The sequence below is a fragment of the Cervus canadensis genome, chromosome 8 (assembly GCF_019320065.1).
Source record: "Cervus canadensis isolate Bull #8, Minnesota chromosome 8, ASM1932006v1, whole genome shotgun sequence".
NCBI classification, from domain to species: Eukaryota; Metazoa; Chordata; class Mammalia; order Artiodactyla; family Cervidae; genus Cervus; species Cervus canadensis.
Genome location: NC_057393.1, coordinates 28,068,655 through 28,088,254, shown reverse-complemented (window position 1 = coordinate 28,088,254; position 19,600 = coordinate 28,068,655). Strand labels below are relative to the sequence as shown.

At 38.4% G+C, this 19,600-nt stretch overlaps 1 protein-coding gene across 2 annotated transcripts in view; it reads right to left on the bottom strand.

The window, feature by feature from the left end:
- Positions 1 to 19,600, bottom strand: part of ARMH3 (armadillo like helical domain containing 3) — a 171,059-nt gene that overhangs the window by 62,511 nt on the left and 88,948 nt on the right. Inside the window, exon 24 of one of the 2 annotated variants that reach the window (XM_043475628.1) lies at positions 17,441 to 19,244. The exons of the other annotated variant lie outside the window; for it this stretch is intronic. Coding sequence (XP_043331563.1) covers positions 19,094 to 19,244 — 151 coding nt within the window. The 3' untranslated portion in view covers positions 17,441 to 19,093. Of the gene's footprint in view, positions 1 to 17,440; positions 19,245 to 19,600 lie in introns of those variants that run through there. 2 annotated transcript variants of the gene reach the window in all.

Below are 19,600 nucleotides of genomic sequence, written 5' to 3'. Positions count from 1 at the left end.
TGAACATCGACATTTTAGGAATCAGTGAACTAAAATGGACTGGAATGAGCAAATTTAATTCAGATGACCATTATATCTATTACTGTGGGCAAAAATCTCTTAGAAGAAATGGAGTAGCCATCATAGTCAACAAAAGAATCCAAAATGCAATACTTGGGTGCAGTCTCAAAAATCACAGAATGATCTCTGTTTGTTTATATTCCATTCGATATCACAGTAATCCAAGTCTATGCCCCAACCATAATGCTTAAGAAGCTGAAGTTGAACGGTTATGATGACTTACAAGACGTTCTAGAACTAATATGTCTCTTTTCATTATAGGGGACTGGAATGGAAAAGCAGGAACTCAAGAAATACCTGGCAAGTTTGGCTTTGGAGTACAAAATGAGGTAGGGCAAAGGTTAACAAAGTTTTGCCAAAAGAACACACTGGTCATAGCAAACACCCTCTTCCAATAACACAAGAGATGACTCTATACATAGGCATCACCAGATGGTCAATACTGAAATCAGACTGATTATATTCTTTGCAGCTGAAGATGGAGCCAAAGATGCTCTATACAGTCAGCAAACACAAGACCGGGAGCTGACTGTGGCTCAGATCATGAACTCCTTATTGCCAAATTCAGACTTAAATTGAAGAAATTGGGAAAACCACTAGACCATTCAGGTATGACCTAAATCAAATCTCTTACAAATATACAATGGAAGTGACAAAAATATTCAAGGGATTAGATCTGATAAGAGTGCCTGAAGAAATATGGAGGGAGGTTCATGACACTGTACAGGAGGCGGTGATCAAGACCATCCCCAAGTAAAAGAAATGCAAAAAGGCAAAATGGTTGTCTGATGAGGCCTTACAAACAGCTGAGAAAAGAAGAGAAGCTAAAGGCAAAGGAGAAAGGAAAGATATACCAATTTGAATGCAGAGTTCCAAAGAATAGCAGAGAGAGAAAAGAAAGTCTTCCTCAGTGATCATTGCAAAGATACACAGGAAAACAACAGAATGGGAAAGACTATCTCTTCAAGAAAATTAAAGCTACCAAAGGAAATTTTCATGCAAAGATGGACATAATAAAGGACAGAAATGGTATGGACCTAACAGAAGCAGAAGATATAAAGAAGAGGTGGCAAGAATACACAGAAGAACTATACAGAAAAGATCTTCATGATCATGATGGTGTGATCACTCACCTAGAACCAGACATCCTGGAATGTGAAGTCAAATGGGCCTTAGGAAGCATCATTACAAACAAGGCTAATGGAGGTGATGGAATTCCAGTTGAGCTATTTCAAATCCTGAAAGATGATGCTGTCCAAGTGCTGCACTCAATACACCAGCAAATTTGGAAAACTCAGCAGTAGCCACAGGACTGGAAAAGGTCATTCCAATCCCAAAGAAAGGCAACACCAAAGAATGTTCAAGCTACCGCACAACTGCACTCATCCCACATGCTAGTAAAGTAATGCTGAAAATTCTCCAAGTGAAGCCTCAACAGTATGTGAACGGAGAGCTTCCAGATGTTCAAGCTGGATTTAGAAAAGGCAGAAGAACCAGAGATCAAACTGCCAATATTCACTGGATCATAGAAAAAGCAAGAGAGTTCCAGAAAAACATCTATTTCTGCTTTACTGACTATGCCAAAGCCTTTGACTGTGTGGATCATGACAAACTGAGGAAAATTCTTCAAGAGATGGGAATACCAGATCACCTTATCTGCTTCCTGAGAAATCTGTATGCAGGTCAAGAAGCAACAGTTAGAACTAGACATGGAACAACTGACTGATTCCAAATTGGGAAAGGAGTACCTCAAGGATGTATACTGTCACCCTGCTTATTTAACTTATATGCAGAGTACATCACGTGAAATGCCAGGTTGGATGAAGCAAAAGCTGGAATCAAGATTGCCAGGAGAAATACCAATAACCTCAGATACACAGATGGTACCACCCTTATGGCAGAAAGCAAAGAGGAACTGAAGAGCCTCTTCATTAGAGTGAAAGAGGAGAGAGAAAAAGCTGGCTTAAAACTCAACATTCAAAAAACTAAGATCATGGCATCCAGTCCCATCACTTCATGTCAAATAGATGGGAAAACAATGGAAACAGTGACAAGACTTTATTTTCTTGGGCTCCAAAATCACTGCAGATGGTGACTACAACCATGAAATTAAAAGATGCTTGCTCCTTGGAAGGAAAGCTAAGATCAACCTAGACAGCATATTAAAAAGCAGAGACATTACTTTGCCTACAAAGGTCTGTCTAAAGCTATGGTTTTTCCAGTAGTCACATATGGATATGAGAGTTGGACCATAAAGAAAGGTGAGTGCGGAAGAATTGACACTTTTGAACTGTGGCGTTGGAGAAGACTCCTGAGAGTCCCTTGGACTGCAAGGAGATCCAACCAGTTCATCCTAAAGGAAATCATTCCTGAATATTCACTGGAAGGACTGATGCTGGAGCTGAAGCTCCAATAGTTTGTCCACCTGATGCAAAGAACTGACTGATTGGAAAAGACCCTGATGCTGGGGAAGATTGAAGGGAACGACAGAGGATGGGATGGTTGGATGGGATCACTGACTCAATAGACATGAGTCTGAGCAAGTTCCAGGTGTTGGTGATGGTTAGGAAGCCAGGCATGTTGCAATCCATGGGGTCACAGAGTCAGACACGACTGAGCAACTGAATTGATACTGACTGATACGTCTCTCCTTCAAACCTTCTGCTCTTATCATTCCTGTTTGTACCAGATTTGTATCTGAACTCTTTTAGTCTTCCTTCAGTTCATTTCGCTTTTGGAGAGTTCGCCTGGCATCTTTTGTTCAGTGATTCTCTGAGATGCTTTCTGAACTGTCCTAATGAGCTCCTTTCATCAGCCAATGGTAACTGAAGTACTATCACTTCCACCTTATTTCAGATCAAGCCCAGCCAGGACCCTGCATCCCTGCCTAAGAGCAAAACTCTATGTTGATTTATGTTCAACAAACATTCATTGAATGTTGCTTAGCACAATGTTACTAAGATGAGTAAGACACAGATGTGGACTGCCTTTATGAGTTCACAGCCTAGTAAAGAAGACAAACAGACATGCAAATATTTACTACTGTAGTATTTAATGATGAAGTAATGCTGAAAATGTGCTATTTCAGGAGGCAAACTGACAAATAGAGGAAGAACAGGTATAACAAGAATTATATATATATTATATATATAATATTATATGTATGTGTGTGTGTATATATATATATATATGTGTGTGTGTATAGATATATGGTCAGTTAACAGTTTGTCCAGAGAACGTGTCTCATTTGTCCAGAGAACTCTAGGTGATCTAGCACAGCTGCAGTGAGGACAGATTCCACGAAGCACATTAAGAACAGAATTGTACCCATGCTACAGAGCTTAGCAACCTCTCTGGCGGCTCAGTTGTTAAAGAATCTGCCTGCAACGCAGGAGACCCAGGTTCGATCCCTGGGTGGGGAAGATACCCTGGAGAAGGAAATAGCAATTCACTCCAGTATTCTTGCCTGGAAAATCCCACGGACAGAGGAGCCTGGTGCACTACAGTCCATGGGATCGCAAAGTCAGATATGACTTGAGTGACAGAGTATATATATATATATATACACAGAGCTTAAATATTTTCTTCAGGGGTTGAGGGAGCCAGTGATGGGATAAGCACAGGGAGGAGAAAAAGAAAGAGGCAGTGAAGATGACATGTATGGTTAGAGGCTTAGAGAACTCAATTAAAAAAGAAATGCAGAGAATGAATAAATTGTGGTATATTTAAACAATAATAAAGTACTACTCAGCAACAAAAGGAAAGAACTATCAGATATTTGCACATCCCCATTCATAGCAGCATTATTCATAATAGCCAAAAGGTGGAAACAACTGAAATGTCTATCAACAGATGAATATGTAAACAAAATATAGTTTATATATACAATGGAATATTATTTAGCCTTTAAAAGGAAGGGAATCCTGTCACATACTCCAAGATAAGTGAACCTTGAGGACATTATGCTAAGTGGGAAAAAACAGCCACAGAAAAAGACAAATGCTGCATATTGCCTTATATAAAGTATCTAAAGTAGTCAAATTCATAGAGCAGAAAGTAGAATGGTGGTTGCCAGAGGCTGAGGAGAAGGAGGAAATGGGGGGAAGCTGCTGTTTAATAGGTACAGAGTTTCAGTTCTGCTAGATGAAAAAGTTCTGGAGATCTGTTGTAGAACAATGTGAATATATGTAACACTACTGAACTGTATATCTAGAAATAGTAAAGATGGTAAATTTTATGTTTTTCACCACTATTTTTTAAGGTCTACATTATTTTTTTAAGGAATAAACTAATATACATCACAAAGTGGATGAATTTAAAAAACAATATACTGAAGGCAAGAAGCCAAACACAAAAGAGGATGTACTGTATGAGTTTATTCACATGAAGTTCAAGAAAAGGTAAAACTTAACTTGTGAAAGAAGTCAGAAAACTGCATAGTTCTGGGGAACAGGAGGGTTACGAGGAATTTTCTGGGCTGATGGAAATGCTCTACATCTTGATCTGTGTGTTGATTAGATGGGTATACACACATGTAAAAAAGTTGTTCTATTACACACCTAAGATTCTGTACATTTTACCGCATACCTCAATTAAAAGGAAACAAGGGTTTCAGTGAGTTGGTAACATGCTATTTAAGGTGAACCATTCACAGTGTTCATTTTACGATCAAGCTTTACTACAAATATACATTAATACAGTACTCTTTATAATTTATCAAATAGTTCACATTTTTAAAATAGGAAACTAGTTTTGATTAAATGAGCAAAAGGAACAGATTTTAATCCATTGCTATCTGCAGTCCATCTAGTAAATTATCCCATAAGAAACATGAAATACAGTCAAACCCTGGTCAGAAATCTTCTGCCCCCTTCTACTCAGAATGAGCTCCAACTACAGATGGCTACTCCTGCTGCCTTTTGAGAGGTGTCACCAAAATGAATGTAGGAGAGGAGAGACCAGTGAGAATCAACTGTCTCTACAGCTTTCTTGAGATTGAGGATTTTCATCATATGCTAGGAGTGTCAAATGAGAAAGAAATTAATGTTCTTTGGTGTATAAGGAAATGTCTTAGCATATTCTGTGTTTGACATCCCACATGTTACTGGTTTTACAAGAAATTATATAGAAATCAATTAGAACAAAAAAAAATCATTAAATTTCTTACAACAGGGGTCTTCTTTGCTAGAGCATGCACAACATCTAGGCTCCAGGGAAACATGTGTAATCAAGGTAAAATTAATCAAAACCTACATAAAAAGAACAGCAAGAGACGGTTTAAGAAGAAAATCTTTCCTTAGTGTTAGAAACTCCTAAAGTCTGATCACTGAGTACATAATTCTGCTTATTATTGTCTTCCACTATATAACACTATATTTATAATTAGGCTGATATTGCAGTAAAATTCAGACACAATTCATTTAACAATTAATCTACTGGAGCTAAAAAATTCTTACCACGTCATTAATTGCCTGCTTAAAATGGTGCCTCTGTTTCAGTTTTAGATTATCACACACCTTTGTGAAGAGCCCAGGGGAAATACAACACACAGACAAAGCTTGTTTAGGGGAGACAGAGCAGGCAGCAGTGAGTTTCACACTTTTCTCTCCCGATAGACCTCAGCTCAGAAGAACCTTTATTGTGACCACCAAGCTTACTACTAATTAAAAGAGAAAACAGTAAAGAGCATCTTCCTTCTCTGAATAGCTCTCACCTACTCTCACTTCAAACTGCCTTTTTAATCTTCTTTACCTGTATGTCCTCTCTAATTTCTCAATATAAGAAGTAATGCTTGCTACAAACTTTGTCCTCCCTCCCTTCCTCTTCTCCCTTTCCTTCCTTCTTCCTTCCTTTCTCCCCTTTTTCTTTTTAAATTTCAATTAGTAAATCCCTCTGTTAAGAGAGTAGGAGGATAGAGAAAGGCCTGAACCATTCTATGAAGGTTGTTGTCCCTGATTTTTCTATAAATGGATTTTATTTTTCTAGTCTGGCCCTGGCTGATGATTCCCCACCCACAGTTTTTTCTTCACATAATTATTCTTTATCAAGAGCTTTGTGGTTGATTCCTAAGAAAAATTTTCAGTGTTTAAGGCCATTTTACATAATAGTAGCAAGTCAAAATCCAGAAAGGGGAGATTATTTCCAAATCACCCAGCAAATCAGTAGCAGAGTCAGGATTATACCAAAGCACCTGGACAAAAATTTTTAAGCATATTTATCAAATATCCCAATGATACAAAGCTACAAAGGAAAACCAACACACAGAAGGACATAACTAGGATTCAAAACATATCCTGATAAATTAGACTGATGAGTTGCAATGTCTAAGATACATTTAATATGAATGAAGAGTTTCCTTTAGGTTGGTTTAAAAGAAAAAATGAACTAGAGATGTTCAGGAGATTCACCAAAAGTCATAGTAGCGATCTCTGTGAGATTTGACTTGACTTTACTTTGTTCTTTGCAAGTTTCTCCACTGCTTTAAAATTTTCTACAGTAAGCAAATAGTATTAAAAAAAAAAAAAAAAACTAACCAGTGCCACAAAGCAAAACAGCACCACGAACTAAACAATTACAGAATTGGGAAGAGTTAGTTTGACAGCAGGTCACTTTAAGCAGATTTGAAAGTTTTAGTGGGACCTAAGCTTGTTATGAATCAACAATGAAATTCAGCCACTGAAAAGTTAATGCTATGGGAGGCTGCAAATGAAACAGGTTTCTATCTTGGGTGCTAATAGTATTCCTACAATCTAAGCTACTAAGATCACATCTGGATCCAGTTCTAGGTGTCGCTCAATCTAAAACATTAACTGAATGCTCATTTGGTACAAGGCACATGCTAACACCACACTTTAGGAGGTAAACTGAGAAGACAGAATATACCAAAAGGACAATCATAGCACGCCAGAGATTTTGAAACCATGTCATATGAAGAACAACTGAGGGAGGAAAGGATGTTTTGCCTACAGAAGGGCAGTAATATACATGCTAGCCCTTTGAAGAAGTCAACACAGAAGTCAGAGTAAACATCTTGGTGTTCCATCTGAAGGTAGAAAAACAATCAACAGGTTCAGATTATAAAAAGGATGAGCTGACAAGAGGAAGAGATTCTCATCATTTAAAAAAGTGAATAGTGTATACAGCCTAAAGTATTAAGCACTGTTTCACTAGGTCTTCAAGTAGAGGCTGGTATTACCTCAACAAATGAGATTTATGCTTTGGCAAGGAGACTCAGGTAGATGGCCTCTTAAATTTTTTCAGCTTTTTAGGTTAAGTGACCCAGCACTGCTAACCTGCAAGATAAAAGTTAAATCTAAATTGGAAGGTATGGGACCTTGGCCATTCTGGTATAATCGAGAATTTAAAATGATTAAGCTCCTATGGCCAAGAACACGTCTCTTTTTGTTCACAGTAATCCAAAGAAACCTAAAGTTTCATTTGCAGAAGAAATGCCTGTTTGGGTCTGCTGATAGGAAAACATATTGCAACCCAATAGTAATTGCTTCTTCATCCCATCAGCACATTTTAAAATACCTGAGTAATATGAACAGAGTTCCACTCTGACTTTTGGAAAAGATAAATGGAAAGGGAAAAATAAGGGAAAAGATGAAGAACTTCCCACAATTTTAAGACTACTTTTCAAAGTATCTTAGATATAGGACGGAAAAGGGAAAAGAATTAGGGACTTAAAACTATGCCTATTTACAGCTAGGCTTTGTATCAATTACAGTTAGAAGCCAGCCTTTTGTGAACTAAGTCATGATTAAATGTCTACATTTCCTAGCAAGAATTCCTTCTGGGGCTTCCCTGGCGGCTCAGTGGTAAAAAAATCCACCTGCCAATGCAGGAAAGACTGTTCAACCCCTAATTTGGGAAGATCCCACATGCCATGGAGCAATTAGGCCCATGCGCTGCAACTACTGAAGCCCACATGCCCTACAGCCTGTGCTCTGAAACAAGAGAAGCCATCACAATGAGAAGCCTGCAACTAGAGAGTAGCCCCCACTTGCCACAGCTAGAGAAAAGCCTGTACAGCAACAAAGGCCCAACACAGTAAAAAAAAAAAAGAAAGAAAGAAAAAGATTTCCTTTTGGAAAACAATGACCTTTTCTTGGATGAAAACAAAATTTTCCCACCCCCTGAATCAATAATAATTAGGGAGGAGCCCATCCCTAAAGGACCAGAGTCAGCTGCACCAGCAAAAGCAGGCTGTCTCCAGAGAGCCAGAGAATGAGGCGAACTGGGTGGGAAAGGGCACAAGTTACATGTGCTTTTGCGGGCACAACTGAAGAATGGCAGGCTTTGGATTGCTGTACACTCTAGCCCCCTCCCACCCCATTTTGTAATGAGTCAGTTGAAAACACCTTTCTTCCTGATCTGCTAAAATGGAGCAGCAATTCTAGGTCACCTTGATGGCCCCTCTGGTTTTCAACTCCTAGTACTTAGAAAGAGCTATAAAGATAAGGAAGCAGTGACAGAAAGACAAGAATAAAGAAACGTTCCTAAAACCACACTTAAAGAAAGAAGTCCAAATTTATCTCACACAAACACACCATACTTCCTCTCATTCATTCTCTTTCTATCTCTGAGTCTCTCCTCTCATGTTTTTGATGCCTATCTACAGACACTAAAAATGCCATATGATTGATCCTGCTGATTCAAATACTAGCAGAATGAGGAACATCCATCAATAATGGCTCATCTCAGTCATCCGTAAAAAAGTTAATGTTAGGTTTAAAATCTAAAGTTAACTTTATTGTTGTTTAGTTGCTAAGTCATGTCCCGACTCTTTGTGACCCCATGGACTGTAGCCTGCTAGGCCGCCCTGTCCATCACCAACTCCCAGAGTTTACCCAAACTCATGTCCATTGAGTCGGTGTTGCCATCCAACAATCTTATCCTCTGTCATCCACTTCTCCTCCTGCCTTCAATCTTTCCCAACATCAGGGTCTTTTCAAATGAGTCAGCTCTTCACATCAGGTGACCAAAAAATTTGAGTTTCAGCTTCAGCATCAGTCCTTCCAATGAACACCCAGGACTGTTCTCCTTTAGGATGGACTCTCCTTGCAGGCCAGGGGACTCTCAAGAGTCTTCTCCAACACCACAGTTCAAAAGCATCAATTCTTTGGTGCTCAGCTTTCTTTATAGTCCAACTCTCACATCCATACATCTCACATCTATACATGACTACTGGAAAAACCATAGCCTTGACTAGACGGACCTTTGTTGGCGAAGTAATGTCTCTGCTTTTTAATATGCTGTCTAGGTTGGTCATAACTTTTCTTCCAAAGAGTAAGCATCTTTTAATTTCATGGCTGCAGTCACCATCTGCAGTGATTTTGAAGCCCAGAAAAATAAAGTCAGCCACTGTTTCCACATCTATTTGCCATGAAGTGATGGGACCAGATGCCACGATCTTAGTTTTCTGAATGTTGAGCTTTAAGCCAACTTTTTCACTCTCCTCTTTCACTTTCATCAAGAGGCTCTTTTTTTTTTTTTTTCCATTTATTTTCACCAGTTGGAGGCTAATTACTTTATAATATTGTAGTGGCTTTTGCCATACATTGACATGAATCACCTACCAAACTGCAAACAGGCTTCATCAAGAGGCTCTTTAGTTCTTCTTCACTTTCTGCCATAAGGGTGGTGTCATCTGCATATCTGAGGTTATTGATATTTCTCCCGGCAATCTTGATTCCAGCTTGTGCTTCTTCCAGCCCAGCGTTTCTCATCTGCATATAAGTTAAACAAGCAGGGTGACAATATACACCCCCTTGACATACTCCTTTTCCTATTTGGAACCAGTCTGTTGTTCCATGTCCAGTTCTAACTGTTGCTTCCTGACCTGCATACAGGTTTCTCAAGAGGCAGGTCAGGTGGTCTGATATTCCCATCTCCTTCAGAATTTTGCACAGTTTATTGTGATCCATACAGTCAAAGGCTTTGGCATAGTCAATAAAGCAGAAATAGATGTTTTTCTGGAACTCTCTTGCTTTTTCGATGATCCAGCGGATGTTGGCAATTTGATCTCTGGTTCCTCTGCCTTTTCTAAAACCAGCTTGAACATCTGGAATTTCACAGTTCACGTCTCTTACCACACCATAAAATTATACATAGGAGATCCAATTAATAACCAATGGGACAGGGACAAACCAAAGGTTTTTGCTTTGTAAATACATATTTACAGAAACAAAGAATGTTGTGAAACGATTTGCTCTCCTGCCACATAGGGACCACTCACTCAAACACCTGGGACCAAGGGCTAGAACACTCTAGAGCAAACTGCCAAAAATACATTTCTCCTCCAGTGTTCTTAGCAATTTCATGTGCAACTGTCTGCTGAGAAGAAAGCCCTTCCAACTCACCTCAAGAACCTGCACTCTTAATTACCTTAGTACCCAGAGAGCAGCTACTCCATTATCACTGGCTCAGTCACAAAGGCTGTCCCTTGAGCCATCTCCAAAAGGCTCAAGTAAGTTCTTGGCATAATTCATTAAGAAAGAGAAAAATATCAATGTAATTAACAAGAAAAAAGACTGTCTAAGCGTTTCCCAAAACAACATTCAAAATAAGGTCATCTGACACATATAAGATCTCTCTCAACTAACTCAAAATTATAAGGTTCCTCAAGTTGGCTGTCACATTCCTATAAAATACTAGCCTTTACAAAGGATGAGACCCCATACCTAGGAGGCCTTAACTGACACTCCCAGAGCATGCACCTGGAACCCACCAAGGAGGTCCTTCTGTTTCACATTCCAGATTCAGGACAGAGGGTTGGGCTCAAAGTTGACTCCTTTTCCCTAGGAGTCATACTCCATAGATTGTTCGTTATCTGAGCCAATAAAAACAGGCCACAATCAGCAGTTCCTACCTTGCTGGGAGAAAATGAGATGCAAAAGACAGGGCACAGGACAAGAATACCTTCCACAAACCAACACTGACTCCAGATGTAAAAGAACACACCTAAGAACTCTTTCATGCACTCCACATCAAAGTATTGTGTCCTTCTTTCAGAAATTATATACCTCCAAAACAAGTTTTCACCAATTAATCCTATTACTTCTGTACCTTTACTTCTAGTTATAAAGCTCAACACGCAGGCATTAAGAGCCAGTTAGCGCTGATTACTCACATTTTGAGTATACAAAAAGGAATTGCTGTGGGCTATTAGCTCACCAAAGAATAGAGCAGGTTCTAGAATGCTGTATTTACCACCTACATGTGAAAAAAAATCTCTCACAAAGGAAACGTATGCATCTAAAGTTTAAATACAGACTTTCCCCCACTATCACCTAGTCCTAACTCCAGATACGAAAAAGAGGACAAGGGTCCTGTTTCTAATTCCTCCTTTCTCAGGAAATAAGTGAAATTCTTCCCTTTAGTGTGTTATTTTGGCAAATAAAGTTTACTGGAGTATTGCATGTATACATTATTTAAGAGCTACATAAGTAATATTCATATATCACACAAATATATATTATAAACTTGAACAACTTCTAATTCTGATAGGATATATATGGTAAGCCCTAGAGCAACCACTAAAGAACAGTGAAAAAATCATTAAAGAAATTAAGGTGCTACATTAGAAAATGTCTAATTCATGCAAAAAAATGCAGTTAAGGTACAGAAGAAAGAAAAAAAAAAGACCTGAGAGACAGAGAAAACTAGAAATAAAATGGCAGACATAAGTCCAATTATATCCATAACAGCATTAAATATGAAAGTAATAAACAATCCAATCAAAAGGTAGAGATTATCAGACTGGATAAAGTAGATAAGAGCCAACAAATGCCATCTACCGAGACATATTTTAAATTTAAAGGTATAAACAGATTGAAAGTTAAAAAAAAAAGAGCGAAAAAGATATGTCGTGAAAGAAATGAAATTAGAGAAAATTCAATAATAAAAATTGGAGATTGCAATACCCATTCTTTAATAATGAAGAGAACAACTAGGCAGAAGATTAACACAAAATAGGAGACTTGAACAATATTATAAATCAATTAGATCTAACATAGAATAGTACCCATAACCATAACAAACTATGTTTTCTTCAAGTGCATATGAAACATTCTCCAGGATACCTCATATGCTAGGCCATAAAACAAACCTCAATAAATTTAAAATGACAGAAATCATACAAAGTATGTTCTCTGACCAAGTTTCTTTCTATTATTGGTTTCTAATTTCACTCTACTGTGGTCAGAGAATATACTTCATATTATTTCTATCATTTAAAACTTACTGAGATTTGTTTTATGGAAGAGTAAACTAAGCTTAATGCAAGCAGAAGGAAGATAATTTAAAAAAACAAGAATGGAAGTGAATGAAATACAGAATAGAAAAACAAAAGAGAAAATCAATAAAACCAAAAGCTGATTCTTTGAAAGATCAACAAAACTGACAAATCTTTAGCAAGACTAACAAAGAAAAAAGAGGAAATTCAAATTAGTAGAATCAGATATAAAAGAGAGCACATTACTACTTACCTTACAGATTAGAAAAAGATTATAAAGAAACACTATGAACAACTCTATGTCAATTAATTAGATCACTTAGACAAAATGAACAGATTCCTAGGAAGACAAAAATTACCAAAACTGACTCAAGAAATAAGACAATTTGAATAGACCTGTAACAAACAAAGACAGTGAATTACAACTTCAGAAAAACCACCTGTGAAAAAGAGCCCAGGCCCTGGTGGCTTCACTGATTAACTGTACCAAAGATTTAAAGAAGAATTAATACTAACTTTTCACAAAGTCTTCAAAAAACGAGACAGGATCACTTCCCCAACTCATTCTATGAGGCCAGCATTACCCTGATATCAAAATCAAAGATATCACCAGACAACCAGCAGTCAAGTAAGCAGATGCATAGGGATCACTGGGCAGCAAGGACTTGTTACCCAACCCAATCCTCCTGGTGTGCATTTCTCTGCTCCAGGCTATGGACCACAGACCGGATCCGGCAACATTTTTTCCCCAAACATCCCTGGATGAGGTAAAACTGCCAAGAGAGGACAGATTCCTCCTGAACACATGTGGGGACAGTTCTGAGCACCAGAATTAGCTTCCAAAGTTTACCTCAGGCTGGCCTTAGCCAGTGCAAACACCTTTTCACCATCATCGTCAGTCAATATCCTAATCTTTGTGCAGGCATGACTGAAGTTTCTTTCCCCCTGCTCCTCACTGCCACCACAATAAAGGGACATACATCCCTAAGTAAGAGGAATAAAAATATGACAATATTTAAAACAAAAACAAACAATCTCCCCCAAAGCCCAAAGGCACCACAAGAAAAGAACACTACAGAGCAGTTTCTCTTATGAATATGGACACAAAAATTCTTCAGAAAAATATCAGCAATCTGAATTCAGCAACATATAGAAAGAATCATAAGCCATAAGTAAGTAAGATTTATCCTAGGAATACAAGATTGGTTTGATAGCTGAAAATCAATTAAACCATATCAATAGCATAAGAAGCAAAAACCACATAACCATCTCAATAGGTGTACAAAGAGTGACAAAACCCAACACCCTCTTGAGGAGAAAAGGGAACACTCCTACCCTATTGGTGGGAATGTAAATTGGTACAGCCACTATGAAGAACAGTAAGAGGTTCCTTAAAAAACTAAAAACAGATCTGTCAAAAGACCCTGCAATCCCACTCCTGGGCATATGTTCCAGAGAAACATGATTTGAAAGGATACATACACCCCAATGTTCATTGCAGCATTGTTTACAAAAGTCAATACATGGAAGCAACCTAAATGTCCGTTGAGAAAGGAATGCATAAAGAAGATGTGGTACATATATACAATGGAATATTACTCAGCCATTAAAAAGAATGAAATAACGCCATTTGTAGCAACATGGATGGGTCTAGAGAATGTCACACTGAGTGAAGTTAAGTCAGATAAGGAGAAATATTGTATGATATCCCTTACATGTGAAATCTAAAAAGAAATGATACAAATGAACTTAAAAAACAGAGACTCAGACTTAGAAAATGAACTTATGTTTGCCAGGGGAAAGGGAATTTAGGGAGTTTGGGAAGGTTATGTATATACTGCTATATTCAAAATGGATAACCAACAAGGACCTACTATATAGCACATTGAACTCTACTCAATGTTATGTGCCAGCCTAGATGGGAGGGGGTTTTGAGGGAGAATGGATACGTGTATATGTATAGCTGAGTCCCTTCACTATTCACCTGAAATTACCACAACACTGTTAATCAGCTATATCCCAATACAAAACAAAAAGTTTATAAAGTTAAAAAAAAAACCAACACCCGCTCAAGGTAAAACAAAACAAGCACACACACACACACACACACACACACACACACACAACAAAACCAGAAACTATTAACATAAATAGAAAGGAACTTCCTTAGCCTAAGAAAGGGCATGTATCAAAAAAAAAAAAAAAAAAATCCACAGCTGTTTGTAATAAAATATTAGAAAGAAAAAATTTTTAAATACCTATAATCTCTCCAACCACAGATATGAACACATTGGTTAGTTTCCTTTCATACTCTCTTTTTCTTTCTTTCTGGCCCTTCCTCGAGGCATGACAGATAGATCTTAGTTACCTGACCAGTGATCAAACCAATGCCCCCTGCATCAGGAGCCCAGAATCTCAGCCACTGGACCACCAGGGAAGTTTAAAATAATATCATTTTGTATCTCTGGTCCCTTCTAAGTCCACATGAAGAAGAATGAATGTAACTGAAAAAAGTTGCATATGGAAGGTATTTGCTTGATTAGAATGAAGTCTTGTGCAGATCATCAGAACCAAGGCTGGTAAGACCCCAGATGTGCACATTCAGGACAGCAATTTTTTAAAAAGATAATAATAATGAACAATTACATAGCATTGACTATATGCCAGGCACTAGTCTTAAGTGCTTTTCAATACTGTCATTTAATCATCTCAACAATGACACAGGTTCCATTACTATCCTCACCTTACAGATGTGGAAACTCAAGCAAAAAGTGGTTAAATAACTTCTTCAAAGTAAGCAAGCAGTAGAGCTCAGACTCAAAGTCAGACAATCTAACTCCAGAGTCCCTGTTCTTAATCAAGCAGAGGAAAACCAAAAGGAATGAAGACATGCAGAAAAAAATGTGGAGTCTCCATTTTTATACCCTATCAGTTAAGTTCCAAACTCAGCCTGATTCAAATTTAGAAATTAAGAGTTGTGGTTATCTCAAAAAGAACAAAGTGGGTGCTGGGCAAACTGGATCTCCAACTCCAAAAAAAAAAAAAGAAATTGAACTCTATCCTTACACTATGTTAAAAACGTCACTCAAAATGGATCAAACAGCTAAATGTAAACGCTGAAACTACAATACTCTTCAAGAAACATAGGGGGAAAGCTTCATGACTTGCACTGGCAACAATTTCTTGGATATAACACCAAAAGCACTGACAACAAAAGAAAAAATAGATGGAAAGGGCAAAAGTATTTGCAAACTGTAAGGCAGGATATTGGTATCCAGAATACATAAAGAATTTCTAAAACTCAACAACAACAACAACAAAACACAATTTAAAAACCCGCAAAGGACTTGAGTAGACCTTTCTCCAAGGAAGATACACAAATTTGGGCTAATAAGCACATGAAAAGATACTCAACACTACTAGTTATCAGGGAATTGCAAATCAAAAATCACAGTGAGATACACTTCATACTTAGAGGGATGGTTGTGATTTTAAAAAACAGAAAATAACAAGTGCTGGCAAGACTGTGGAGAAATTGGAAACTTTGTGTATCATTGATGGAAATGTAAAATGGTGTGGCTGCTGTGGAAAAAGGTATGATGGTTCTTCAAAGTATTAAAAATAGAAATACCATATGGTCCAACAATCCAACTTCTGAGTATATACCTGAAGAAGTGAAAGTATAGCCTCAAATATCTGTACACCCATGTTCACAGCAACACTATTTACAATAGCCAAAAGGTAGAGGATGCAACCATTTATCAATGGATAAATGCATAAGGAAAATGAAATAAATAAATACACACACACACACGATGAAATACTGAATTTTGTCTTTAAAACAAGGAAAGAAATTCTGATATATGCTATGACATGGGAGAACCTTATGGATATTATGCTAAGTAAAAAAGCCAGTCACAAAAGGACAAATAGTGTATAATTCCTCTTATATGAAGTTTCTAGAGTAGACAGAAGTAGAATGGTGATTGCCAGGACTTGGGAAGAGTAGGGAATGAGGAATTATTGCTTAATGAGTACAATTTCAGTCGGGGAAGATGAAAATGTTCTGGAGATGGTTGGTGGAGGTGATGGTTGCACAACAGTGTGAATGTACTTAATGCCTCAGAACTGCAGACTTAAGGGTTAAAAATGGTAAATTTTATGTAACAAATATTTGCTCACAATTTTTTTTAAAAAGCAAAGTGGAAGTCAGGTTGCAGTAAAGAAGGGTTTTATATGCTAAAGTAACACTTTAAAATCACAGCAGCCCCAATTTTAAAAAATCTTAATATTTCATTATATATATCTGCATCTCCTAAACCAAGACTTCTTTACTGCACTGCAGTTGACCAAGTTCAGACCTAATGCAAAAACCTCTCTTTGCAGCATAAACCAAGTTAGGGCAAAAGAGATGATAAACCACATGAGATTCAGTGTTTGGTTTTTCATTTCTAGCTGCTACAGTCTTAAGAGATTGGGGAACAGCAACTATTAGAATAATATGTAATGTTCCCAGCCACTGGGGAAACAATATTGCAGCAGCCTCATTATGGTGCTTTGTTTTAATCTGCATAATGCTTTTCATCCTCTGTAATGTGAGATCTGCAGGGTCTGATTAACAGAAGAAAGGTCATTACTGATAAGTTCTGATCCCAGGAATAATTTGAGCCTGCCTGTCACTTTGGAGTAGACAACTGGATGTACTCCTTGCTACTCAAGAGTGATCTGCCCAATACTTCTGGCTCCTAACATTAATCATATTAGTCCATATTTACTATTCACTAGACTAGGTTGCATCTTTCAGCTGAAGTGCTTGCTGTCAAACTGCTCCTCCTCTCATCAGTATCCATTCTGATAAGACAGCTGTGACTAAGAGGCAAATTTTGCAGCCCAAACAGGTGCATGCTGCTGCTGCTGCTGTTAAGTCACTTCAGTCATGTCCAACTCTGTGCGACCCCACAGACATCAGCCCACCAGGCTGCCCCGTCCCCGGGATTCTCCAGGCAAGAACACTGGAGTGGGCTGCCATTTCCTTCTCCAATGCGGGGAAAGTGAAAAGTGAAAGTGAAGTCGCTCAGTCGTGTCCGACTCTTAGCGACTCCATGGACCGCAGCCTACCAGGCTCCTCTATCCATGGGATTTTCCAGGCAAGAGTGCTGGAGTGGGGTCCATTGCCTTCTCTGGAACAGGTGCATGAGCAAAGGGATTTTAGGGAATTTTGCCTGGCTGAGACCCTTTCCAATCCTAACTCTATGGCCATCAACAGTGAATGTACCCTTCCTGATTACTGCCTGACGGTGTTCCACACCTCCCTCTCTATGACATTCAGAATTCTGTACATAGCCCACTCCAAAGGGTATTATTCTCAACGAATCCCCTTAGTCAGAGGCTGCTGAAATTTTATGTTCCTTAGAGTCCCCAGCAGAGTGTACATTTAAAGCATTCTTTTTTTTTTTTTTTTTTGAGGGAGTATTTTCTAGGATGAAAGAACACAGCTACATAAGCACTAAGCAGGAGGGGAGAGCACACCTCAGCATCGGAACAAAAAGATCACTGGAGCAAACAGAGGACAGCAGGCAAACTCACCAGGTGAACAGTTAAGAGAGGCTTACAAAGAAATGCACTTAATTCTCATTCCAAACCACAAGCTTGTCACTAACCCCAGCAATATCTAAATAGTCATTCTCAAAGACCAACTAAACTTTTGCTTAATGCATTTCAAATAAAGGGAAAAATTAATATATTAACCACAGAGTTCAAACCTTATCCACCTTAAGAAAATCACAGATCAGGAGAAAAGCCCATTTGCAGTGATTCAGTCTCTGTTTCTGTGAGCAACCAGAGAATAGGATTGTGTACTTGGTGCTAATAAAATGCTCATTAAGTGAAAAGCATTAAGATGTTAACATGAAGAGGTTCATTAAGGGCTTCAAATTACTTACCTTGAAAGTTGTTTGGTTAGATGAAGGTCAGATTTCAGTCTAACATTTTTCTTTTTCTCTTTTGACTAATTAGGTTAAAAGTCAGCAGACGTCTTCCCTAAAGTACAAGGCCTCACTGGGGTAGCCTGCTCAGTAGTGGCAGGAAATACTTAGCATAGAAGTATCCAAGTAAAAGTCTCAAATGTTTTCCTTCTAGCCTTGCACATAGTCCCTCAGAGTACTTTTCCTTTGTGGATCAGTAGATCTGTGAAGGCAGCTAAAGTAACAATTATATCAAATGGAATTTTAAAGGTGGAGCCATACTATTTTATTTTCCTTGTGGCAAAGCAATGGAACATCCCTAGGGGGTTAGGAACAAACATAGGGCCCTGTATATTAATGACATCAGGTGTTTCAATAAAAACAGCAGTTTCTAAGCAGCTGCATTTTAAGAATCTCTCTGAAGGATCAAACAGGAAGAGAGAGACAAATTGTTTAAACACAAATAACTTTGACAATTAAAGAACTAGCATGACTAAGCCAGGAAAGACAAGTGAAAAGCAAACAGACTGACACTTGAGCAAATTTAGGCCTCCAAGCAAGCGGAAGTATTTTTAATTTTCAGTCACAATCTAAACTCCCCCCCAAAAAAAGGTCTGCAGTCTTCCTGCAGCTTTTCATTTGCTAGTGAGATACTGTTAGGGTTGCCATTTATACGCAGTACATTCCAGAAGGTCCCAAAGACATAACTTGTAGCTGTCATCAACTGGCAAACCAGTCTTGGAGGCTCTTCCAGCTGTTAGGTGTCTGAAAATTTCACATGCAACCTAATCCCTTCCCATGATTATCAAAGAACATACTAGAGAAGAGGTGGCTAAGTTTGTTCACTCTGCCTTAGAATCCTTTTCAGGGGCTTCCCCAGTGGTCTAGTGGCTTCTAGAAGTGGTTGGGGAAGTTCTGCATGCCTTGAGGTGCAGCCAAATTTAAAAAAGATCCTTTCCACGTGTTGGATCAGCACAAATAACCTTTACAAACAACAGAGGTAAATGTCATATACCATCACCATTTTATTGAAGCCTTTATATACTCTATCTTTGATACTCAACTTGGGCCAGAAGTTAAATGTCCCGTAGTATCCCAGGGAAACCCACAGGTCCAATTTTCTGACTGTCTCTTGTTTTCTAAACCACCAGAAGTTAAGAGTGTCACAGATGTACAACACAAGGCTCTTAAGGAGCAAAGCTAAGGAACAGAAGGCAGCACTCATTACCACTGGCTGGATCACAACCTTGTAGTGGCAAAGGGGCCTGCGTAACTCAATGAAGCGATGAGCCATGCTGTGCAGGGTCTCCCAAGATGGACAGGTCATAATACAGAGTTC